We start from the raw sequence: 27,761 nt of genomic DNA on the forward strand, positions 1-27,761 counted from the left end.
ATTTTGGTTTATAGAAAATGTTACTGATCGGAAATTTAGAAAAATACATGGACATACTCTCATTATGAAATGTAAATCCCTTGTTTACAAGTATGAGTGCCATAATGAAAATTATGAGAAATTACATGAAATTATTAATTAGTAATTTAGTACTGTATGTAATTTTTTACAGGAAAATTAAGGTAACAAAAGTAGGAAGTCAAAGTTTATAATTTAACAGTGGCTATGACAAAATCTGCAACGGAAAACGGGGTTGCTTATGAACTTAAATGCTAGTTGTATCTTCAGTTAATTAGTTTCTGATAATTTTTAGTACTTTACAAGAAAGTGGGAATGCTTAGCTTGGTATTTTGTGTGTGTCATTACATAGAATTGTACTAATTAACTCACACAGTTTTTCCTGTATCAAAGTATATTGCTAACTTTAAATAGATGTAATTTTTAATTAACATGTTTTATAATGAAACTGATGGTATCACTGGAATCAGTGCAATCAAAATAAGAATCTGAATAATAAATTCAAGTGCAGAACTAAGCCTAAATAAGAACTTGGGACTTTTAAGTATATGTTACAGGCTAACAGGTAAATGTATAGAAAATAAGATAAAAATTAGGAAAAAAATTGGTTAACTATAGGAGTAGAAAAACATAACAGGTCACAAGAATTCACTTTTCTTTGGTAACTCAGGAACTCTTCATGAATTAAAATTTTTTTATGTTTACAGTTTGAGAAGTCCCCTGCATAACAGTTAAAGAGATCCTTTGGGATTGAAATAATTACACAGCTGCACTGCAATTTATTTATTTCAATGTGCCAAGCAGCTATATCACACAAATTTCCCTTCAGTTATGAATGTAAAACTGCCGAAGTTGATCATTGTTGTCTGTTCTTTTGGAACATCCAACAGCAAGCTAAGCTTTCCCACTTAGCAGGAAAGTACTTTAAATTACTGGAAACTAATTGATTGAAGACATGATTACCATTTAAGTTCGTAAGCAGTCCTATTTTCCATTTGAAAGACACTCCCATTTTTACTTAATCTATGAAACCATATGTGTCAGTCATAACAGAAAATCCCATTTAATGCTCAAGACGAGGGGAGGGGGGCGGGGTTGTATAGTTTCAAAATTGAAAAGATGTCCTCTCTGGGTGCTGCAATGGGTGTAACAGAGCATCAAATGCAGTCACAGAGCTATGAATTCTGCAGTTCAGTTGGCCTGACTGCACAATAGAGCGACAACCTGGAGAAACAAGGCTGATCTAGGTTTGGTCCTACACCATTAAAAGTAGATTCTACCTGCCAATTTCAGGGTGTTTCTGGAAGTCACATTCATCTAGTTGGTTCGGTCCACAGCTCATGGTCTAGTGGCTAGCATTGCTGCTTCTTGGTCACAGGGCCTGGGATCGATTTCCGGCCGGGTTGGGGATTTTTCTCTGCCCACGGACTGGGTGTTTGTGTTATCCTCATCATTTCATCATCATCAATCGTAACCGTGCTCGATAGGACTGCGTAAAAAACTGGGACTTTGAGTGGGCGCTGATGACCGTGCAGTTGAGTGCCCCACACACCAATCATCATCATCATAATCATCTTGGATGACTTGTGCTCTCAGGTTCTGTAAAAGCTTAATTATGTATATAAACAACAACTACTACAATAATGATAGTTTTTCCTAAGGCTCAATGTCTTGGTGAAAATCTTTCTATTGTACATCACTTTGGCAACTTGCATGACCCTAACTTACCCCAGTTATCCACAGAATTGAAATCACATGTTGTTTCTGATGGCTCCCCACATCACTGAGAGGCAAAGGATAGGCTGAAACAAAAACTGAAGAATCCATGATCCGACAGAGATTCAATCCCACAGCCTCTCGGTTTTCAGGCATGCACTTTACTGCTAGACCATCAGGCTTGACATTTATACAAGCAGCTCATGTATAGGTTTCAATGAGTGAGTTTGCAAGTATCAAAATATGACTGTATCTTTTGACTGCATAGTTTTAGAAGCTTAAATTATTTACACTACCCAGAGGCCACAGACCTTAGTATCTGACATGAATTTCAACTTGATAGATCAACCTGTTGCTGAGAAAAAGGTGTCTGGATAGAAGACCAGACAGATAGATGGAAAACAAATGGCATTTTTTTTAATGTGATATAATTACAAATTAACGGTTTCAGATTTTTTTTCTTTACTTTTCTCAGTGAAACCTTGCCTCTTGTCAAAGTTTATGATTGTATGTCAACAGGAAGTACCCTATAGATTTTGATGAGTGAGTTTGTGAGTATCAAAATATTGACTTGGAAGCATAAATTTTTTTACACTGCCAAGGGACAATAGACCTTGGTATGTGACATAAATTTCAACTTGATACCTCAGCTCATTTCTTAGAAAAGGGATGCAGACAGACAGACAAGTGGATGGACTTCAAAATTATCAGGGGTTCTATTTTTTCCAATTGAGGTATGAAACCCTAAAAATAGAAAGCAGGAAGGTGATGAAACAAATGCAGTAATGTGATCACATGTGTTTTGTAAGCAAAGAAAGTTTTGATATATCAAATCTAATAACACTTTGAAGAAAGTTTACAGCCTGCTCCTCCACTTCAAGGAGTATTAATATTGGTTATTTTTGTTGATATTTAACAGAATTTTCTCAATCATTTGGAATTTTTTCTGTTTCAGTTTTTTAATTTTCTTTTCATACTCGTTTTCAAGCTTTATTTCATATTGTGTCGGATACACTTGATTTCACCAGATGAAATTTTATGTCACTGAATCAAAAACCTTATTCATATTATTCATCTTATTCATATTAATCATGTAAAAGCTGTACTTTTCATAAACAATTGAATAACCTTACTGTTAAAAATTAAAGTAATCCATCACACAAATACTAATTTGAGACCTACAAATTATATGTTGCACAGTAAGTTTTGTATATTTCTTACCACATTTAGTTCCTGGGGCACAACACATTTTCTAACTCAGCCACTCAGTTACACAAAAAAAGACAATTTCTGAATCACCCCCTCCCCCCATTTTTTGGAAAACCTCTGCAGATGCTCAATGGGAGTGGAGCATGTTGTTGTCTGCAGCTCATGGCAGTACAATATGTTAAAGCAATTCATTACTTATTACAGTCAGTGCTGTTTTTCTGGGGGAACGCTGGGGGATGCATACCCCTAAACTTTTTCGTTGATAAAGTAATTTTTTTACGATGTTGAAATCATGGGAGAGTGCCAAAGATTTAGTTCACGGACGTAAATTTTTTATTTCATTTTTTCGTGTTGGTAATTGCAATATGAACAATACCAGTGCAGTTTTTGGTGGGAAAAGTGATGTCATTGACTGTTTCAAGCATTTAGAAGCTGCGGCAAACATTCTCGACAACTAAATCGCTGGCAGCCAGTTCAACAAGCATGTAGTGCCCTCGCTTGCTAATAGTGGGTGATGGTAGTGCTAAACGGATATGCGTATGCTCAAATGCCGAGCTACTGATAGATGTGTCTACAGTCCCACTACCATGATCCTTCACGATTCATTGCCATCTTTGTTTTGTTGTTCTTTATTTGTTTGCTGTTCTGTTCTTGTCGGTTGTGCGAAGTTTTACAGTATGTCCTGTAAGTTAAGTTGTTCTCCTGAACCTGAGTACTGAACCTACATGTGAAAATGCAGTGAACGAATGTGTGCATGATAGAAAATTAAATAATTGTCCAGAATGTTGGACTTTGGAACAATAAACATTTTTTAGAAAAAAAGCGCTGGTTACAGTTAATGACAGAGTAGACAGATGACCACTCATTTTAGTAACCTTTTTTTTTCCCCAGTTTGTATTGACCTTTTGTTCAATAGAATGTGCATGACATCTCTGGTTTGTATTTTTCCCTTGTGGTTCCAGTTTTTTAATCCTCCTAACATTGTAATCCCTTAGTATTTCTTTTCGCCTTCCAAAATCCAAAGCAGATGAAAGTTTGAAAACACACCAGTAACCATTATTTATCCATGTGACTGTAAGCTCATTATTACTTAGTCTTCAAGGTATTTATTCTGTCCCAGTCATTATTTCATCCATGCAGGTGTATGGAAATCTTTTGTTATCAGTTCACTGTAACCAGGACACATCTGTTTCCAAATATGTAAGGAAAGTTTCAAACGGAACATTTGACTGTTCGTCTTGCAATGAAATGAATATATCATCAGATTTATAGATTACTTCCAGAAGTGATGCACCACATTTCAGCGAAGTACATCAATGCTATGTCATTTATATATATAAAAAATAAATAAATAAATAAAAAAATTTCTTAAGCAAATGTGTAAATTAATACACCTGTCAACTACAATTATTTTATGTAAATGAGAATCATATATGTTGTTCCTTTTTGTGGTAAAAAGCAATAACAAAATGTAAGTAGTAACATGATAAATAAGAAAGTTAAAGCTTAGCTCTGGCTTTCAGTAATAATAATTTATTTACAATGTGTTTTATAATTGTTACAATAAATGTCTGAAATATACAGCACAAAGCAACACACCATACTATCTCTGTCTCTCTCTCCATTTCACCGACTGGTAAATGAGGTCTCCATCTTCGGACAGAGTAGCAATCACGGCCCTCTTTCTGACATTAGTTCCCAGTCTTCCAAAGGTTATAAATTCATAGAGAGAGATTGAACATTCTCGTTCTTTGCACAAAATGAGAAAATGTGCATGAAATTTAAGTGGGTCGCCTGCAACAAATAAATAATTTATTCTTCGACAAAATCAAAAGACATTTTACATTGTTTTATTTGTACACTTAAAAAGATGGTTTGTTCCTTCTGTGCAATGCTGTCTACTTTTTTAAAAAAAACAGATTATGACAGCTTTAGTGTTCTTATAACCGGAGGAAAAAATATAGTGATAAAATTCCAGTTTTTATAAACTGAATGGATTGTCTGACAAGGGGACCCTCCATACTGTAAATCACGGATTTTGATGCGCTTCAAATATGTTGTAGAGGCACTTACCCTAAGTACCTGGCTATCCGGTTTTTTAGAAAATCGATTTTGAAGTTCATTGCACGCTTTGTATACCCATAACATTACATATATTCCAAGCAAGTCAGTGTAGCACAGCGGTAAAGGTTCACGGCTATCACACTAGAGGCACCGTGATCAAATCCTGTTCATGTACTTTCCTCCCCCTGTTTTCGTTTTATAATATCAAATATTTCATTGGAACATTTTCAATTAAAATTTTGAAGTTTGCTATGTATTTATGCTTTTTATATATATATAAAAACAAAGATGAGGTGACTTACCGAACGAAAGCGCTGGCAGGTTGATAGACACACAAACAAACACAAACATACACACAAAATTCAAGCTTTCGCAACAAACTGTTGCCTCATCAGGAAAGAGGGAAGGAGAGGGAAAGACGGAAGGAAGTGGGTTTTAAGGGTGAGGGTAAGGAGTCATTCCAATCCCGAGAGCGGAAAGACTTACCTTAGGCTTGTGTCTGTATGTGTGGATGGATATGTGTGTGTGTGCGAGTGTATACCTGTCCTTTTTTCCCCCCTAAGGTAAGTCTTTCCGCTCCCGGGATTGGAATGACTCCTTACCCTCACCCTTAAAACCCACTTCCTTCCGTCTTTCCCTCTCCTTCCCTCTTTCCTGATGAGGCAACAGTTTGTTGCGAAAGCTTGAATTTTGTGTGTATGTTTGTGTATCTATTGACCTGCCAGCACTTTCATTCGGTAAGTCACCTCATCTTTGTTTTTATATATAATTTTTCCCACGTGGAATGTTTCCCTCTATATATATAATCTTTGTTTCCAGTGCCATATTTTCCTGGCATATTCTGTATAGTCAGTAAATTATGGGTTAGAACTTAAGGCAGGAGGAAGTTGTATGTGAGAGTGGACACAATCTGGAGATGTTTAACACTAATAAATGAAAAGCAATGGTGAAAAAATATTTAAAGAAAAATATTTTTTGAAGTACTGATGATGAGTGAGTCAATACAGAAAGTGTATTATACTGGAACTCAAACAATGGGTATCATCACATTGGGTGACAATAAAACATAATTAACATTTTTGTTCTCCCAATTGCCTTAGTTAATTTCTCTTACATAATGTACTACATACATTTCACTTCTGGATAAAGTACAAAGTTTGATTGCTGAGCTGTTAATACCAAAATTGGGAAGTTTGCTGCTTACTAATAAGAAATAATGCATGCTCACTTAGCAAGGGTTGTTTGGTGACAAAGGTAGGTAGAACATCTTGCATATTTGTCTGAAGGACGGGTGTTAGAGAGAGGCACCAATCAAAAGTAGAAAAAGGAATTACAGAGAAATGTATCTGCCTATGTATGCTTTGAGGCCAAATAATTTCCTCCATTACTTTGATGGCAGTAGCCACCATTTTGCACCTAAAAATTAACCAGCAGGAGGGCAAGAGATTTTTTAATTGAATGCTAAACTTAATGCTTTGCCACATTCACTGCACACTAAATACTTAAACAGAATATCAAATTCACCATCTACTAGTATTAAGGAAACAACTATTACCACTCAACAAGGTCTGAATCAGACTTCAAAATATTATCAGTACCTCTCCATATGAAACAGTACTTGATGGATTACACTGTAGGAAATACTGCAACCAGCCACAAGTTTTCTTGAAATGATTTTATTATAACATTACTAGTTTCGGGCGTGAGTCCATCATCAAGGATCGTTCAGGTATCGGTATGGATTGCAAAAGAAAACCAAACCTCTGTATTATAATATGTACAGGAGACCTATTCAGGAAGACACAAATGTAAAACTTGCAAGAAGTCAACGCTGCCAACTGATGATGGGTTCAGGCCCGAAACTAGTAATGGTATAATAAAACGATTTCAAGAAAACTTGTGGCTGGTTGCAGTATTTCTTACAGTGTAATTTATGGAAACAGCTATGGCGTTCTCCAACCAAAATAGATAAAATCAAGTACTTGACTCATCAGAAATTCACTATTTTTTATGTGCTTGTCCAGCCCTCAGTAACTCAACTGTACAGTGAATGGTTATAATAGAGGAGGGCAAATGTATCAATTTAAGACAGGAAGCTCTAGTTGGTATATGATTAAATGGAAGCTCTGAAAGTAAAAATGAGAGTTTCAAATTTACTCTTAGTCTACTGAAGAACTTTTATCATCGAGTTGAAACATTTCTGTAACAATTTTATTTATCTGTACAACTTGAACAAGGCATTCATTAAGAACAGTTATTCAGAGTAGCATCACCCAGCTTCTATGATGACATGAATGCTCATACAAAATTTTGTCACATCCATTAACTCCCCCACAACATTGTTCGAAAAATGTCACAGGTTGCCAGAATTCATGACAGATCCTGTTTAGCATCAATGTGTGGCTGACACACAAAACTCCACTATGTGCAATCAAGTGGGGACAGATCAGGGGAATGATGTGGCCACCTTTTAGGGGTGATTTGACAAAGGTGCTCAGGATGAAGATTTTGCAACCGCATATGTGAACAGATATAAAGTGTGACATCTAGCAACCACAGTTGAGCAAAATTTGTTCAAATCGTAAATACAGTTAAAAGTTATTATTTGTTATTTGTGATTAACAAATATAGTTATTGGAACATTGTTTGTTTTTGTGAATAAAATCATTTTTCATTATCTGCAAATAAAAAGGGTTATAAATGGCAATGATTGCTCCAATTCTTTGTCATTTTTAAAACAAATGTAATTTTTGTTGTTTTGTTTTCAGAACAACTATTTTTTTCAGTCAGAAAGTTTATGTGATTTTTAGATGATTTTTATTAAAATAAAGCATGTTCCATAAATGCTTTTGAGCATAAGGATATAAGACTTTCAAAATGATGATCTGCTTCACCAAATATTGAAAAAGCATTGAATTATGCTCTAATTACTGGCAGATTACTTGCTCACGATTTCATGTCAACTTCACTTTTAAAATCCAGATTGAAACTGAAAAATAAATCATCTCTTTCTGTCATAACTCCTTTATAAACATATAATCTGATATCTGTGGAATTTCTTTGGCTATTTTAAGCCTGTAGTTTATTGCAAGCCTCCCTTTGTCAGGGGCAGCAATACAGGTGAACAACTTTTTTTTAACTGCAGATAAGACAGTGTTGCAATAGTTCTCTCTCTTTGCTGTCGAAAGACAGAAGTAGTCCTGAAATAGTCTCTTGACACTTTCTTGATAGGAAATTACCAGTGTGCTGCAACATTATGAGCTCTTTTATGTACTCAAACTCAGTGTCTCTTATGATATTTTGCAATCTGAAAGCTCCTTGTAACCGCATAGACATATACTAGTTCAAAAAAACGATTCCATTTTGTAAAGCAATGCTTACTCAGAGTACTACAAATTTTCAATTATTTCTAACAACTTTGAATGTGCAGCAGTATTCCATAAAGCATTACGTTTCTGTATAATTTTGCAATGCACTTCAGCTAATGCTGTTTTAGGAGACTTTACATTTAAAGCCTGTTGTTGTTCTTATTCCTGCTCACCACAGAGCCCTTACTTCGTTCACTAATTTTCTACCAGTACGAACCTGAGATATGCATATCCAATAGCATCAGCAATCTTGGTACAATTCACAAAGCACTGAAGACTCGAGTCTTGTCTGATTAGTTACACAGAGTGTCTGTATGCTGCTATGTGGACGGAGTGGCTGAAGTTCTGGGAAGTCCAGAGTAGGTTGAATTGGTCTGCTTTGATAGTGTAACTGCTAAGGCCATTTGCCTGCAAAGCATTTTTATGTTACATTTGTTATGCTGTAAGGCTTTGTTCAACTCGGAGGTTTCGAACACTGCAATGCATTGGTTTATTGGACATGGTACGCAGTTGCCTTCTTCTGACCTTTGAACGAACTTATGAACCAGTTGTAAGAGAACTATAGTTTGGTATGTGCTCTTGAAACGTAGTGCAACTGTATTTTTAACTTTTTTTGAATTGTTATTGGTGAAAGAAGCAATAAGTGACAGAAAACATCCAAGGACCAATGGAGACTCAAACCCCAAACCTATGGCTTTGTGCTCTGGAAATTATTACTTCTTCTTCTTCTCTCTCTCTCTCTCTTTATTATTATTATTATTATAGAAACTAGTGTATTTATTCAGCAACAGGTGTTACAAATCTCTTACACTGGCTTTAAATAAAACATCTAAAAGACTCATATAAATGGTAAAAACAAGAAAAAAGAACAAACTGTAATGAACATATTTTGAAAGAATAACAGAGAAAGATTACCTCTCCAGGTAAGAAGATTTAATCCAGCTGGGAGAAGTCAAGGAAAACTGTGTGACGAATTGATAGGCCTAGTGCTTGAAATGACTAAGAAGAAATAGAAAACTAATGAGATTATGAAACAGCAATAAAACTTGCTTATACCTTTCTCATTCTTCATTCATCATGTGACATTTAGAGTTGTTTATAAACACTCCTCCCTCACTGAAGGCATAGTTTATAAAACAATATATGAACCGTGTATGTGTTCTTATCTTGGATATTGGAAATTCTGTGAAGCTCCTGTAAATTATTTTCTTGCTGCATATTTTGTTTAGTTTATGATATCAAGCTTGCTGATTTAAGTTTTATCCATTATCACAGACCTGTAATTTTGGAGCAGCCTACTGTTTGGTGTATAGCAGTGTTAACCATTCCACAGTAATGGCAGTATGGATAACTAGTCAGTTTTATCCTGTGGTGTCACACAGATAACAGAATTACTTCATAAATGATCTTAGGGATTTGTCTGCAGAATTGGACCAGACCACCTCCCAGTTTAAGTCTTTGTGTTTCACCTGATTTGCTGGGGGGGACATGGATCTTTTCTCAATGGTTTCAATTCTTTTATTTGTCACATAGATCCTAACAGTGTGAGTCATCTCTAAAATGTATGTTGTGATTTGTGAGGAACATGTTATATTTGCTGGCACCTTCCTGTTACTTGTGTTTTCTGTCACAATATCTTACCCAGTCTTTAGTAAGAAAGACCGATTAGTTGGTAGTTTGAATATATTAATGAGAGTTTTCACTACAAGGACTGAACTTCTGTCACACAGTCTGTTAAAGATGAAATTGCTTTAATTAGGTGGTTTTGTCAGCTGTTCCCAGGCTACCTGAAACAACATAACTTTCCGAATAAACCAGCTTATGTACTTTTTGATTTGTGTGATATAGTTTCTATTGATGCGTATGATTTATTCAACATGTTGGCTCTATCCAAAATGTGGTATGTTTACACATTCAATCCTACAGATGATGTTTAATTTTCTTGCACTTTTTGCTGTTAAGGCACTTCTTACTTTTTCTACCCCTGATGTAAATTAACTTGTTTACTTTAATACCTTCATTTCACTCCTAGCACTTCCATTTCAACACATTGGGTGAAGGGCTGTGGCTTGGGATGAATACTTTCATTTAGTCACAAGAACCGTGTTTTATCATTGCTTCTTTACAACCATCCACTGTTTCTGATACTTTTGTAATGTCTTGGGGACTGCAGAATTATAATGTTAACATCACTGGTATACACGTTCACAGAGTATCCTGGTAAGAAGCTGCTGATTGTTGGGATTAATGGTTCTGAAAACACAAGGAATGTTAGCTTTGACAAAGGGCAACCTTGCAGGAAATGCTAATGTGAAGTCCATTGATTTGCACCTTGGAAAACCATTTAGTACTGATTTGCTAGCAGTAAATCTATTTTTCTTGTGGAAACCTAAAGTGCTGCAGCACAGTCCTTAGATTCTGATGGCTGATTTTATCATAGGCTTTCTCTAAATCGATGTTCAATGGCCCTAGTGTTTGTTCCTGATGCTCCAATGTGACTTTGAGGAGCAAATTCCATCTATAATACTTTTCTTAGGTACAATACACATTTGTTTTGGCCCAAGAACTCTGAAAGGTATCCCTTTAATCTCTACACAATGACATGAGAAATTGTTTTTGAGTCTGTGCATACCAATGTTAACAGCATGAAATCCATTATTCTTTGTGGTATCAGTTTCTTGGGAGCTAGTACGGAGATTCTGGGTTCTCTTTCAAAGCACAGGTGTCTGCATTGGTGTTTCTCTTTCGCTATGTCCATGAACTCTTTTCTTAATAACTGACTAGAAGGATTTATAAGATTCATATGGGACACCATATGCTCCTGGGCTGTGTGTTTTGGCAAAGTATTTATGTCTTCAATTTCTTGCTCAGATATTGGTTCTGGCAACATAATGATACTTTCATACCAATGTTAACAGCATGAAATCCATTATTCTTTGTGGTATCAGTTTCTTGGGAGCTAGTACGGAGATTCTGGGTTCTCTTTCAAAGCACAGGTGTCTGCATTGGTGTTTCTCTTTCGCTATGTCCATGAACTCTTTTCTTAATAACTGACTAGAAGGATTTATAAGATTCATATGGGACACCATATGCTCCTGGGCTGTGTGTTTTGGCAAAGTATTTATGTCTTCAATTTCTTGCTCAGATATTGGTTCTGGCAACATAATGATACTTTCATTTGTTAGATATGACATACAATTTTGTGAGCAACTGTGCAGTTTTTAGAGCTTCAGATGGCTGCCTGTATACAATCGTTGGAAATGTTCTTTAATGCCCATCCAACTAGTACATTTGCTTTCTTTCTGCATACAGTATATAACTTCCATATCTCTGTTTGCACCTTTTCCATTCTCTTTGAGTTGATAAACACCCTACTTCTGGTCTGGTAATTCTTGAAAGCGATAATTTTCCCTTCTAGTTCACTTTCTTGCAGCTCTAAAATTTTCTTCATGAATTTTTTTTAATCACTTGTTTGATCTTTCCAGTTGAATACTTGTACTTGCAGCTCATACATGATAAGGTAGCAGTACTCCATGTTACTTATCCTCATTTCATTAATCCTGTAGGCAACATGTGTAAATAGTTTCCTAATACCAGGTTTTACAACATTCTTACACCACGCAATAACATTACGGAAGAACAGTTTCTGCTTAACCCACGATTTGCCACGAACAATGAACTCCATCTTTATCGAGGTTACAATTTAATTTCCAGTATCCTACATCAATTATTTCTGGATGAGGTAGACGTGTTACTTTAACAATTACAATGTGATGGTCACAGAAGCTGACAAGAATCGTGTTGTTATCTTGCACAGTTATTTATCGAACTGAAACTGTGATAAGCAACCAGAACAAAATTGTTTATAAGACACTGTTCAGTTCGAGAAGTAAACAGAGACAATGTAACAGTGTTACAAATAATAAAAAATTATTTGCATTTGGAGATTGTAATTATCCCTTTGTCTCAAAATAATTTATTTGTGAATAAAATAATTTGAATTATCTATTTATTTGAATAATTATTTGGACAGAAATTTATTCAAATAATGCCCATCTCTGCTTGCAACAATGTGGAGACTCAGAGAAACATTGTGTACACTGCAGCTGTGAAGTGAGGAGGAAGCAATTATAACTATATTAATCACCCATAGACCATGCTTGACAAGTTCCCTACAAATCTTCGTTCAAGGCTCTACACAACCACAGCATGGTGATCCTCAACAACCCATACAAGACTAATGATCGTTTCCTCTCTGCTGAAACAAACTTAAGCTGAGACATATATATATAGGTAGTAAAGGGCAGGCTGACAATACATCACTGCAGCAGCCAACTGCTGACCAGAACACAAGTCCAAAGTCAGTGGAGTTACAGTTTGCATTTCTTGTGAATGGTAAGGGTATAGCTACTGTTCCTATATTACTTCTCACACAGGATCGAGCATAAGCATCATCCGACATGCAACTGACCGTACTTTGATTGAGGGCACCTCACCCTTGTGACAAAGCACTGTTATGCATGCCCATCTTGTGAATGGTAGGAGTGCAGCTGCTGGTCCTGTGTTATGTTCCACACAGTACTTTGCATGACCTCATTTGACATTCAGCTTGAGTGCTTCTCAGTCATGTGAGAGAGCACTGTTTCTCCCCAATTGGGAGTCCATACAGTTTGCTGTTGTTTTCACCTCCTTAGTCATTGTATCGTAATACCAATTGCCTCGTTTCTTTCTATGACTGGAAACAACTTGGAAAGATGGTGTACACTGAATGTTTCATACACTGTTACTTGACACATTACAACTACACAGCTTCCATAGAGTTTCTCTTTGCTTCTCTGCACAACACCATCTCACTGAGGTTGATCAATTGTACACATCAACTTGTGAATACAAACTGCAGTCTCAGAGGCCTTTACACCAGGGATGACCATGACAAGAGCACTGCAGTATATTAGTGAAGATTCCTGATGATATACTCCTACTCAATTAGGTTTGCTATTGTACAATGATAAAAAATATGTACATAACAAATCAATGTATTACACAATACAAGCAATAATTCATATGCTGTTTTACTCAACTTGCAAAGTTATCTCACAATACATTATGCTTTATAACTTTTGACTCTATCATTTTTAAACAAGCTTTTCTTATATCAAACTGTCAATTCTAGCTTTCTCCAATACATTTGAAAGTTGATTGTCATCATAATACATTCTGGTATATACACTCCTGGAAATGGAAAAAAGAACACATTGACACCGGTGTGTCAGTCCCACCATACTTGCTCCGGACACTGCGAGAGGGCTGTACAAGCAATGATCACACGCACGGCACAGCGGACACACCAGGAACCGCGGTGTCGGCCGTCGAATGGCGCTAGCTGCGCAGCATTTGTGCACCGCCGCCGTCAGTGTCAGCCAGTTTGCCGTGGCATACGGAGCTCCATCGCAGTCTTTAACACTGGTAGCATGCCGCGACAGCGTGGACGTGAACCGTATGTGCAGTTGACGGACTTTGAGCGAGGGCGTATAGTGGGTATGCGGGAGGCCGGGTGGACGTACCGCCGAATTGCTCAACACGTGGGGCGTGAGGTCTCCACAGTACATCGATGTTGTCGCCAGTGGTCGGCGGAAGGTGCACGTGCCCGTCGACCTGGGACCGGACCGCAGGGACGCACGGATGCACGCCAAGACCGTAGGATCCTACGCAGTGCCGTAGGGGACCGCACCGCCACTTCCCAGCAAATTAGGGACACTGTTGCTCCTGGGGTATCGGCGAGGACCATTCACAACCGTCTCCATGAAGCTGGGCTACGGTCCCGCACACCGTTAGGCCGTCTTCCGCTCACGCCCCAACATCGTGTAGCCCGCCTCCAGTGGTGTCGCGACAGGCGTGAATGGAGGGACGAATGGAGACGTGTCGTCTTCAGCGATGAGAGTCACTTCTTCCTTGGTGCCAATGATGGTCGTATGCGTGTTTGGCACCGTGCAGGTGAGCGCCACAATCAGTACTGCATACGACCGAGGCACACAGGGCCAACACCCGGCATCATGGTGTGGGGAGCGATCTCCTACACTGGCCGTACACCACTGGTGATCGTCGAGGGGACACTGAATAGTGCACGGTACATCCAAACCGTCATCGAACCCATCGTTCTACCATTCCTAGACCGGCAAGGGAACTTGCTGTTCCAACAGGACAATGCACGTCCGCATGTATCCCGTGCCACCCAACGTGCTCTAGAAGGTGTAAGTCAACTACCCTGGCCAGCAAGATCTCCGGATCTGTCCCCCATTGAGCATGTTTGGGACTGGATGAAGCGTCGTCTCACGCGGTCTGCACGTCCAGCACGAACGCTGGTCCAACTGAGGCGCCAGGTGGAAATGGCATGGCAAGCCGTTCCACAGGACTACATCCAGCATCTCTACGATCGTCTCCATGGGAGAATAGCAGCCTGCATTGCTGCGAAAGGTGGATATACACTGTACTAGTGCCGACATTGTGCATGCTCTGTTGCCTGTGTCTATGTGCCTGTGGTTCTGTCAGTGTGATCATGTGATGTATCTGACCCCAGGAATGTGTCAATAAAGTTTCCCCTTCCTGGGACAATGAATTCACAGTGTTCTTATTTCAATTTCCAGGAGTGTAGATGGTAAAGCTGTTATCAACCCACAGGTTGGTTGGAGCAACACTATACTTTATTAGGTATGATCCTCCTGGAGGTGGTATACCCTTGCCTACCTCCAACCTTTGAATTGATTTACTCACCCAGTTACAGGAGGGGTGCTACAGTTTATTTCACACTGAACCAAAGCGAAACATGGAGTCACTACATTTACAAATCATTGACAGAGGTGAAAGAAGTGATAAGCGATGAAAAAATTTCTATGCGTGACAGGTAACTGAAACCTAAAACTTTGTTGGATTTGTAGACACAAACTCACAAACCACACAAGGAACAAAGAATTGTTTGACTAGAACCAGACTACCTGCCAAAGAAGTTTATTAAGCTCAATTTACTCTGCAACACCTGAGAATAAATTATCATCTTATGTCGATTTGGCAGGTTTTAAGTGTTTTCCTTCTGTCACTGATCTTATTTCTCCAAAATAACCTCTTTTTTATCCTGGAAGCCAGTCCCCAATACTTCATTTTACTGTCTTTTATTTTTTAAACTGTTTTTACACTTCCAGTCTTTTGGCTTTTGCTACCTTGTCCCTGCACGTGTCTACAATTACATTCCTCTTTCTCTTTTCTTTGTAACATAATCTTTGTTTAGTTTTTTATACTGTCATCGCCTGTTACTCTTTTTTGACAGAATTAATACTGTTCTGAAAGAATGTTTCTTTTATCCAACAAAAGTGAAAAGAAAAGATTTGAAGAAATGAGAATTTACATGAATCTTGGGTACAAGGCATATGGAACCTAATATAAAACATGATGACAGAGCAAGAGAGAAACCAACAATGAGGTGCCACAATAGAAAAAGATTTGAAAACCTGAAGTTGGGAGTGAGATGAAAGGAGGAGAGATCAGGAAAAATGTGAAGGGAAATAATTAACCAATGCGAAGAACAAATTAAAAAAACCTCTAGTGAAAAATCTAAACAACTGGAGGCAAAATATGGAAAAAAGACTACCATAAATCAGTAAATGAGGATGGACAACAATTTCCCCTTTCTTCTTCTCTGATATGTTCTCGAAGAGATGTACCAGGGTTGTTTAAACTGGGATTTTATACTTGGCATCACATGTAATTCCTCCACTCTTATCATCCAAAGTACACTCTAAAAACAAAAAAGTTGCACCAAGAAGGAATTACATAAATTGGTCAAAAATGAATATTCATACAGGTATTGACAGAAAATGCAAAATCATAAACTTTGGCAGCTGATGGATGAATTGTGATGCTGCAGCACAATTTCACCATACATTTGGCAAGAATAGTAAAAAGGGGACATGTTAACAATATGGCATAAAGGCTTTGCTAATTTCATTCTATGTACTCAGTTGTTTGGCAGCAAGTGGGTTCTGCAGTCAGGCACATGAGCAATATATGCAGATGTCAGCATTTGAGAAAGGATGAGCAGATGGACTCAATGACGCTGGTTGGAGTAATTGGCAAATAGCTCGACATTTGAACAGTAGCAATGCCACTATTTTATGATGTTGGCACAAATGGATGAACCATGGTTGAATACAGTGTCAAGAAAGAAGTGGTCGACCTAGAGAGATAACTGAACAAGAGGACGGAGCAATAATCAGAGAGGCACTCAGAGCACCTGATTCATCGTTATCATAAGTCCGATGTGCAGCTGATGCTTCAGTGACCATAAGGACTATTAATAGGTGACTCACTGGGGGGGGGGGGGGGGGGGGGGCGACTCCCGGCACCCCTTGCACCGACTACCATGACCTCTGTACACCAACAAAATCATCTGTTGTGGTGTCAGGCACATCTGGCCTGGACTCTCATTGACTTGAGTAGAATTGTCTTCAGTGATGAGTCTCATTTCAAATTGAACCCCAATGACCAGCAAAGACGAGTCTGAAGAGATCCTGGACAGTGGTGAGATACCATCCTGACTGTTGCCCGCCATATGGCCTGACAACCAGGGGCAATGGTCTTGGGGTGCCATTTCATTTCATACCAGGACCTGCTAGTTGTGATCTGTGCACCCTCACAGTTGCCAGGTCTCTCCTGAATTGAGAATGTTACGAGCATTATGGGGAGAGCCCTCCAGCCTGCTCAAAATTTTGACAATCTAATGTGCCAAGTGGACAGAATTTGACACAACATTCCTCAGGAGGGCATCCAACAATTCTATCACTCAATGCCAAGGCGACTGACTGCTTGCATAATGGACAGAGGTGGACCACCACATTATTGACTTACTCAATTGGTGAGGTTCTTTCTCTTGAACAAATTATCTAATTTTTCTGAAATTGTAATTGTTTGTGTATATGTACATCACATCTACAAATTTCCATTCCATTTGGATAAGTACTTCATGGTATGTCATTTCTTTTTTTTCTTAGACTGTAATACTTTACCTTATGCAATTGACCTTGGGATGCCTTTCTTTCCTTGTCTATTATTTCATTTTAATACATTTCTAAAGATAATAAGATAGTCAGAGAAACAAGTCATACCAGGTTTAACAAGTAACATAAAGAGGAAAAGAACACATCTTTGCACAAGAGTCAGATTAACACCATTAAATTCAAAACCAGTTGGGTGGCAGGAGGGGATGGGGGGGGTGGGGGGGGGGGGAGGGGGTGATGTGGAGGGCAGGAAGGGGGCAGGTGGGGGGTGGTGGGGAGAAGCGGAGTAATTGCAGTAGAAATGTGGTGTTTCCTTGGAGGTTTGTAGTAAATAGCAAGAGGTGAAATTTTTTAATCTTTCTGCAAATGAATTTCATATTCTCAATGCCAGTCTCAACATGAAGTAGGTTCACAGACAATGAAAAAAATGCAGAAAAAATGTTACTCAGAGTTCTGTACTATCACATGTCAAATAACTATTTGCGTTTAAGTAAAAATTATATCAGGAAACAAATCTAAAATGTATGATTTACAATGGCAAAAATTTTCATTTACCTTACCTCGATACACTAAAAAGTCTCCACCAAACTTTTTACCACTGGTCATGTAGTAACCCTTGTCCCACAAATCCTTAAATACTTTGTAGCGTATTTTATCCAATGGTGATTTTGGGAATTCCCATCTTACTGGGCAGGCATCTTCCTGCCTCAGCCAAGGATATACTAAAAGAAAAAAAAAGTGGTTTGAAATTAACTCAATTTGCATGTCATTATGTATGTGTTAGTCTTTTTCCTCTTGTTTTGAGGGTAATGAGGTTAATTTTCTTCCACAAGATCTATGTCATAATTAAATCCATTATTTGTTCCCAAAAATTATCGAAAACTCTCTTGAAACTGAAAGGCTTTGAAGGGATTTTTAAGATTTTTTATGTAGAAGACTCACCCATTTAACACCATAGTGGAAAATGAATAAAAATTTTTACATTATAGAATGTTACTTGGTTAAATCACTTACATATCTGAATTAAGACACTGTTTCCTTTGTGCAACAGTTGCACTGTAGTAGAACAACCAGTGGCACTTCACAAAAACAAAACAAAAGAAATCATGCTGACATATTAATTCTTTTGAAAGCAAAATGAAGTTCATTCTTGTTTGTATCCTGCCACTACGTATTTTTTGGTTGTGATCTGAATAATATGGAGAACCAACTACATTTTAATAATACTTCTCATAGAACATACTTTTCTAGAGGTAGACAGGAACCTTGGTTAGACACAGATGGGGAAATAAATTAGTCACATTCATTTTGACAAAACTGTAGTGGTATTTGTCTAAATTATGATAGACATATGGAATTATTCTAGAAAATGAGTCCAATTTATTAACCACTGAACCATCTCATTTAATAATATTAAAGCTACAGAAAACCTGCTATACTGTATCACAAAGTCTAACAGTAAAAGAACAAACTGAAAAGTTGAAAATGATTTCCTACTATTTACCTTGTACAAGACAACTCCACATATTAACAAGAAGGAAAATAAAAATGATATTTACAAGTAATATCTTTCCTTTTTGTTTCTCCCCTGTTTAATAGAACAAAACAATGCACAAGGAAAATTCACAAGACAAGAAATCACCATGGGTTGTTTGTAGCAGTATGTCATTGTCTAGGACACTACTATCACACTTTCAGACACACAATGAGAAAAAATAATAGTCACAACAATTTCACAGACAAAAGATGATATTGAAGGCTGTATTAAACAGATAGGAAAGTTATCAAATCAAATCAGTTATGATGGTGTAGGAGTGTAAGGTACAAAACTAAGTCTTCTAGCCAGGAACCCATTACAAAAATTTAATCAATAGATTTGTGAGGGTAAGTATGCCACACACGGCAAAATGAGTCTTGAACCACTGTAACTTCCACAAGTTATAGCCTACAGTTTGATATTGTTTACCTACTATATTATGGACTTCATATAGGCAAGAATATGACATCATCTGATCGCTCTGTGCTGAAATGAGTTATCTGTTTGAACTGCCCTCGTCTTACGTCAGTTTTTGGTGCTCTGCCAAAATTTCCCGCATATTTTACATTATTTCACACCAATAACTCAGGATGATTAAAAACCTAGTTATTACAATACTTTGATTTGAAAATTACACTCAAAACAGTCACGCTGACAAAAAAAATTGTTATCGTGATGACACTTGTAGTTGTGTGCACCAACCTCATTCAAAATGCAAAGTAATGAAGGTCCTGTGATCATGGTTAAAAGTAAACCACATTTAAAATGTATCTGCAGTGCACCAATCTTAATCACCAGTAGGTAAACTGTCATCAGCCAACCATGCATTTGAATGAAGTGTTCTACAATGGAAAACATCCTGGAGATGCAAAGATGTTAAGACAGATATGAATTTGCACTTGGCTGTCTATCACATGCTCTCACTTTTGTCAACAAGCAGAAGTGTGTTTATGCATCACTACTAGTTCATTTGTTTGTAATCCAGTTTTCATTGCAAACAAAAATTCTTAATTACCTATCTTTGTTGTTAATCAAGATGATATAATTAGAAAAAATTATATTGTAGTTTTTTTCAAAATATTTTTGTATTTTATGCTTCACATAACTGCTCATAGAATATGCACCTTTGTTTGAAAATTTGAATCAGCCTGGAATCAAAACCAGCTTACCAACCCCCCCAATCCGCTTCATGCTGTGAGGAAGCACTCTACCACCTCCTCATTTTAGCATAATAAACATGGTTGGAAAACTTAGCAGTCGATTTTCTTCAGGATGTTTCTCATGTACCAAAAATACAAAAAATTACAAAATCTGATTATCATGTGGGCCACCTTGCTAGACAAAAACAGGTAATGTGGTCACATGTGGAGGTACAATTTTATTCTATTCCTAGTAAATGGTGAGTGTGTGTGTGTGTGTATGTGTGTGTGTGTGTGTGTGTGTGTGTGTGTGTGTGTGTTAGAGTTTAAGGGTACTCAGTGGTGAGGTTACCAGTGTTCTTGCAGTAACAGGTGTGAATAAAAGGGCTAAAAATGTTGTCACACCCTGAGGAGTAAATCTACAAAATGAAACTCACTCACACCTCAGTCGCACTGACCTATATAATCATACCATATTGCATGCCATAAGACAATGGAGGAAAGCTGAAAGGTGCTATAGCTGCAAAGAAAATAACGGACAGCACAGGGAAATGTGACTGGCTGACCACTTACAAAAAACAAGAGTGAACCAGTCACCCAGTTAATATATTAAGAACATCTCCCTAAAATATTAGGGAATGAGTTGGATATATCACAAAACCTTAAAACTATAACTACATTCATTTGAATGTCATTTAAAATAGAGGGCAGATCATTCAGCAAATCTCCACTGCCCTCTAGTCTGAAAATAAAACATAGTCTAGTAAAATGTGGCACATAGTGGTCTGTACACTGCAAGCACAACACATTGGAGGGTCCTGTCACTTGAGCAAGAAGCCATGTGTCACAGGGCTGTGGCCTATGCAAAGATGAGTAAGAAGCTCATCCTGCTTGTATTGCTGGAAGGAGGTACACGATGGCTGTGTAGTAGGTTTTACTACATGCAGCTTACTGTTTGTTACTTCCAGCCTCTCTTCCCATACAGGAAGAGGGCACACTGAACTAACTGAGTATCATGAAACACCTCCTCTGCTGCTACATCTGCCTTTTCATTCCCCTCAGTACCTAAGTGCCCTGGCACCCAGCAGAAAGACTTTCCCCAGAATTTGCAAGGGCATCCTGGATACCCTGGACTACTTTATCAGCTGGGTACTAGCATTGCAAAGACTGAAGGGCACTCAGGGGGGTGAGATCAGATGGGGAATTTAAGAGGCACAGCGCATCTCATCACCTCCAGTGCCCTCATGATCATGCACAGTTATGCACCAAAGACAGTGAAGTCTGGAGGGAAACGAATCTTGAGAACACAATCAGGGAAAACAACAGAGCAGCCAACGGAATCCCCCTGTTTATACCCATCCCTGAATACAACTATATAGTTGCGGTGCTCACTTAAAATGTTGGAAAATATTTTATTAAAAACACAAGCAGGATTGCAATCTCTGCTGTAATGCATTAAACTGGAAATTACTCTGGGCCTCTGCAGCAACCAGGGTAGCAGTCAGTTAAAATCCTATATTTGAACTTATATATGCTCCACATCAAGGGAGGCTGGCACACATTTTGCGTGGATCCTAAATGGGCTTACTGCCTGTGGACAATTGGTAAAGAGGTACTCCACAGCTGGATGAACAATGCTACTGTATGTTGGGAAAGTGGGAGTAGTGAGGAAAGTACACGCCTGATGCAACATGAGTTGTCACATGATGGTAGGTGGTGGTTCACCAGCCTCAGTACAAAGACTGGGTAAAGGTTTGGTCTTGTAGGTGGCTGTGGCTAGCCTCATCCCCTCATGGTGTATAGTGTCAATGATCTTCAGGTAAGAAGGCCTCACTGACATGTACTCTGTCCACCCACAGTACAGCTGTAATCACATGAAGGCCCTATAAAACTGGAGCAGACATGCCATGCCCGGTTCCCAAGGTTTATAGCTAAGACACTTCAGGATGTTCAGTGCCTTCTGGGCCCTTGTCTTCGGATCCTTTAAATATGGTAAATACAACAGCTTGGAGGAAAAGATAAGAACCAGAAACCTCACAGAGTCTTCAAAAGGTAAATTAAAAATACGACAAGAAAGATTAAAATGAACATACACACACTTCTCTGCAGAAAATGCAAAACCAGTCTTTGCAGCCCACAACTCCAGCCTCTTCACTGTAAGTTGCAATTGATGACTTGCTGCTGTGGTGTTGGAGAAGACTCCTTACTGTGGATATTATACCATTAATGGCTATGGCAAAAAGGGTGACAAAACACTGCCTTGGTGAACACAATTCTCTTGCACATAACCATCTGACAGTGTGTCACTGACTCTGTACGAAAAAAAGGCATCTTGAGAGAAAGGACTGAATGAAGATGGAGCTGGCCATGAATGCCCCACTGGTGTGGATGACTGAGAATACTGTGCCTCCAAGTAGTGTTGTATGTCTTACTGATGTCAAAAATACCCCTAGCCAGTGCTTGCTGGATTTCTGTCTCCAGCAGGTTCAAGTTGTCAACAGTTAATGGACATCTCAGCAAAGGAACTGCCTGATCTCTGAGATGCAGACCAGACGACAGTTGGCCGTGTGCCCTAGGTTCTTCCCTACACAGTTCATTACGGCAATGCTCTGATAACTACTGGGACACGTTTGGTCCTTTCCTGGTTAGAGGAAATCTATCAAAATTGCCACAAGTCGGGAAACTGACCTGACAGCCAAACTGAATCAAAACATCATAAGGGGATTCGTCTGACACCATGTTCCAAAGTGTTGCAACATACTGTATTGTATTTGGTCACAACAGAATGCCATATCACGATTTCGACCTTTTCCATAGTCGCACGGTAAGAACAGAACAATGGATCCTAGCTGGCAGTGGCGATAAGCACAGCAAAATGCTCTGCCATTGTCTGCACAATTTCTCCGGGAATTGTTCGGGAGACACTCCTGTTTCAACAACGCCACAATAGGTAACTGTCTGCCTTTACCAGAAATCCTCCTGATGGCTTCCTATACTGTTGCAGAATAAGTGGGACGTTTGACAGAGTTCAGGTACACTTGCCATGACCTCTTTTTGCTCTCCTTGAAGATGCACTGAGCCTTGGCACTCTCCAATCGAAAGGCTAGAAGGTTATCTCCCATTGGGCAGCACTTAAACTGTTGTGGAGCAACACACCTGACATGGACTCCTGATCAGCATTCGTAAGTTCACCAAGGTACGTGCTGCCTCCAAGGATGGGAGGACTTCAAGGTGAAGAAATCAGCAGCATGGTGGATCACTCGTGTGATCCCCTGTGGTCCATTCACCCCAGAATGCTGTCACAATGTTTAAACAAAGCCAGCTGGCTGCAAAGCATTCAGTTGGCTCTGCTGATCAGCCAGTATGACTGCGTCCTTTCAGGGAGAGCCAAATACAGTAGGTGAATCTGGAGTGGGAAGTGGTCACTGGAATGGACATCAGTGACTTCACACTGAACAGAGTCCACAAAGGCTGGAGAGCAGGAAGAGAGGTCGATGGCTGAAGGTGATCCAGTTGCAGCACAGGAATGATTGGGAGCGCCTATGTTGAGGATGCACAGCTCGTGAGATGTCATGAGGTTCTCCAAAACCTGAGGGCAAGTAGAGGTTGCGCACTACATTACAAAATGGGCGTGGAAGTCTCCAGTAGGAAAAATGGTGCCAGAGTTGTTCTATAAGATCAGTGAGAGCCTCAGAGTCCATTGCATTTTCTGGAGGTAAATACAGTGAGCAAACAATGATCCTCTGACATACATGAATTTCAACTGCAACTGCTTTCATGTCAGTAGCCAGGCAGACAGTAGAGGAATGGTGCACATTACTGACAAACACAGCGACCCCTCCCTTGTCCATTCCCCCAATCAGGTCATCCTTGCGATGAAGGGTATAGCCTCATAGTAAAGGAGCAGCAGACGCTTTAAAATGCGTTTCTTGCACACACAAACACATGGGGCACTCCTGTGCTAGGACTTTCAGTTCCTCTACATGTGTCCTCAACCCATTAATGTTCCACTGTAGTATGGGAGCTATTTATCACTGGGGTAGCACTTTCACCCTGTCTCTCGACTGCCGAGGAGAGCCCACAATGGGTGGAGGCTCAGTCTTGGGACGAGACGAGTGCCCCAGATCAACATCAACGTCCATTAGCTCTGAAGATGAATCATGAGAGATGTCAGAGAGAATGAAGTTAACATTGTTGATCTGCTTACTTTTTGTGTCCATCCTTGGTTGATGCTTGGCCTTTAATTTTTTGGACTAGGGAGGCTTCGGAACTGCAAATGTGGCAGTGGTAGCAGCAGCACTGGTCGGTGGACCAGGCTGAAACTTTGGAGGGGCAGGGAGCTCCACAACATTGCCAACCATGGCTTTCTCTGGGGGGTGATATGGACTTTGAAATAACTCCAGCACCACAAGCGCATTGACAAATGCAGGTATTTGTACTAACACCAGCATTCTCTATTTGCATAGCAGCATAGACTTTTTGAACAGGCTTCTGAAGAACTGATGCAAAGGAGGTAGCGAATGTGGCGGGGGAGGGGGACCCGCAGCATGGCCTTATACATCTCTTTGGCCTCACCATATGTGATGCACTTCGTAGTTTTAATCTCTTGTATCTCTCGTTCTTCTGGATAAATACTGGACTCTGAACTCCAGACAGGATGACCCTAGAGCAATTAAACACACACTTCAAAGGAGATGAACAAATTACTCCTTCATGGGTGACCTTACCACATTTGCCACAAGTGGCTTCTCCCTTACATCCTAAAGTGGTGTACCCAAAGTGCTAGCATTTAAAACAGTGCACTGGGTTGGGGACATAGTAGCGCATGATTAAGCAGAGTAAACCTGCCTTGACATGCTCTCAGTGTTTTGTACAATTGAACATAAGGATAAATGAGTCGGATCCCATCCACCCTCTTCATATTTTGCACATAGCCTATACCTTCTTGAGCCCACTCATCTCCCAATTCGTCTTTGGGATTGTCCACCAGATCTCTGCATGTCACAACATCTTTGCTATAGTTCAAGCTGCTGTGGAGCTCAGTTTCAGTGGCATATTTCCCAAGGCATTTTGCTTTCTGCAGGTCTGTCACTTGGTGGGACTAGAGGCCGACCAACATTGTCCCACTGTGCAATCACTTGACAGATTTTAATGCACCTGCAATGTCCTGTGAACCCCTTTGAACTTTCTCAAAGCTTCCCTCTCTTCTTTTAACAGTCAAAATCACATTCTGAGCTGTAGCATGCATTCCTTTACCAAAAACTGAATTGCCCCTGAACAATTCCATTATCTAGAGGACTCATCAGGTGAGACCTCTTGAGTGACTGGGTGTTGGTACCTAGCAGCAGCCCAGCCACTGGGAGGAAGAGGAGAAAATTTCAAGGGCTCCCTCTCAGCCCATGAGCAGCTACGGAAATAAGGGTCTACCCAGACAGAGCCCCCCATGCCTATGTAAGCCTTATACAACTGAGGTGTAGCTGGTTCCCCAGAGGTTACCCACTAATGGCTGTTCCACCTCAACAGCCAAGCATCTCATTGGCACACAGCACACCTGGAGACTGAGATTTTTTTTAACAGGGGTTTCTAAAATCCTTGCAATCCAGGCAGTCAAGCAAGATCATTAGTCCCTGCAGCACACTACATTCAACTGCCACACCATACAGTGGTCACTAAAGCATGATCAGAGTTTACAGTGACAGAGAGCTGGTGTTGCTTATCAGTCCTTGAGCGTAGGAACCCAAAGGTCACCAAGATCGTACACATCAAATGAATGCTGAGCCCCCGAGGGCTACTCCTGTTAAGTTTGATTTATACATTGGCAAACTTTTGGGCTTCATCATACCTATAGGTTATGATATAAAATGCCTTGATTCTAACCTGGTTCATTGAAACACATTGCCATCTTAATAACGTACCCTTAAAAATCTTAGTCATTGTGAGAAAACTGGATGTGAGTCATGCTTAAATTTAACAGTGATCAACTCCCTCATTTTGCTTTGGTCAAGGTTGAAGCACCAGAATTTTGCACTGAACTGGGTTAAAGCTGACTTTACTGTGCTTAACTTTTAAGCAAGGTTTGTGCACTTGGCTGTAAATGCGCTAAACATAAATGATGAGAAAGACAAAAATTAAATGATTAGAAGCTTCTGAAATGTAGTGTTACAGGAGGCTACTGATTACCTGGCATGGTCCAGAGACAAGTGCTGCGTGCCAATGAGAAAACATGCTTAAAGAAGAATATAACGAACTGAAAAAGAATAGTCAGCCATATATTGTGGCAAATTTTTGGTTTTGTAAGAGGCTGTAGTTATGTTAAAACGTAGAGCATAGCTGGCAAGTGACAAGAATAGAGAACCGTACCAGACTAATTTTAGTGTTGATCACTGAAGCAACAAGAAGTAGAAATTGCTCCACTTGGAAAAATTTATGACAACATTTTCATTTCTGACACCTATTATATGAAAGAACAGGGTGTTTTGAGGTAAGTGCTCTAACGTAGTTGTTGATATTTCATTTAAATAATTATCATGATTTGAAATACATTTAAGCATTATTTGACTACTACATACCTGAAAAAATTTGAACAAGAGTGTTTTCAATGGTCACTGGTTTTATTTTAGCGAACTCTTCTTTTAGCAGCTCTTCCTTATCAATGACGATGTCCTCCATGTCACATAATGCCTCTTCTGGGGGAGATTCAGTCTTTTTCCTTTTACTTTTCTTGACACCCATTAACTTAAGTTTCTTGCCTTCTACTATTTTGTCTATCATATTCGTTACTTGTTCTCTTCGTGATTGCATTAAGTGCTCTGTCTATAAGTTTGAAAGAGAAAAGTTGCTAATCATAATGATCACTTTGCAATTACTCTTGCTTATAATCCCAAAAGATTCATTATGTGTGTGTGTGTGTGTGTGTGTGTGTGTGTTAGATTGTCTGACAGACATGTTGTGTGGGAACAATATTGGCTTGCCAAATCAACCTGCAGCCTTTATGTCACTGACAGGAAATGGTTTTCTGGCCTTGACATGTAGGCTGCCCTGCATGACAGGCATGTTGTGTTGGAGTAGTAACAGCCTGCTTTATTGACCTCCTTTGCACGGCGGCCTTTACATTAGGGACAAATAAATGATTTTCAGGTCCTGTCCTACATTATTGATCTGTATTGTAGGGGCTGCATGTGATAATAAGCATGGTTGGGGACAGTTTGAGATGGATAGAGGAGGGGATGGACAGAGTGAGAGTGAGGAGGAAATGAACAAAGAGAGGAGGGGGAAATGCATGCAACAGGTGGAAGGTGTAGACAGGTGGCGGGCAGGTGGAAGGAAGAGCGAGAAGTGAAGATGGAAAGAGAGGGGGGGAGAAGGATAAGGTCAGAGAGAAGGGCTGGAGGAAATGGACAAAGAGAGGAGGAGGAGATAGACAAACAGAGGTGGGACAGAAAGAGGGAGGCAGAGGTACACACAGAGAGGGAAAGGGGGCAGTGTGTTCAACCTGTATGTCGAACAAACATGCAGGCAAAGCCACGGGGAAAAGGCTAGCTCTACATGTAAGACTGAAATACCTGAACAAAGCTTAAGGAGACACAGAGAGAGACAATGCACAAGACTAATGCTACCTTTACGACCTTTTGCACTGAATATAATGACACAACAGTTTATAAAG

General features: G+C 39.3%; 1 protein-coding gene across 2 annotated transcripts in view; it reads right to left on the reverse strand.

Moving 5' to 3' along the window:
• Nucleotides 1-4,456: 4,456 nt before the first annotated feature.
• The window catches only part of LOC124795051 (tRNA-splicing endonuclease subunit Sen34), a 64,318-nt gene continuing 41,013 nt past the window's right edge, over nucleotides 4,457-27,761 (reverse strand). Inside the window, exons 3-5 of one of the 2 annotated variants that reach the window (XM_047258840.1) lie at nucleotides 26,668-26,911; nucleotides 17,983-18,144; nucleotides 4,457-4,737 (exon numbers count right to left, since the gene is read on the reverse strand). In XM_047258840.1, coding sequence (XP_047114796.1) covers nucleotides 4,547-4,737; nucleotides 17,983-18,144; nucleotides 26,668-26,911 — 597 coding nt within the window. In that variant the 3' untranslated portion in view covers nucleotides 4,457-4,546. Of the gene's footprint in view, nucleotides 4,738-17,977; nucleotides 18,145-26,667; nucleotides 26,912-27,761 lie in introns of both variants that reach the window. The other variant, XM_047258841.1, reaches the window with a different exon arrangement.

The sequence above is a fragment of the Schistocerca piceifrons genome, chromosome 4, assembly GCF_021461385.2.
Source record: "Schistocerca piceifrons isolate TAMUIC-IGC-003096 chromosome 4, iqSchPice1.1, whole genome shotgun sequence".
In the NCBI taxonomy this organism is placed as follows: Eukaryota; Metazoa; Arthropoda; class Insecta; order Orthoptera; family Acrididae; genus Schistocerca; species Schistocerca piceifrons.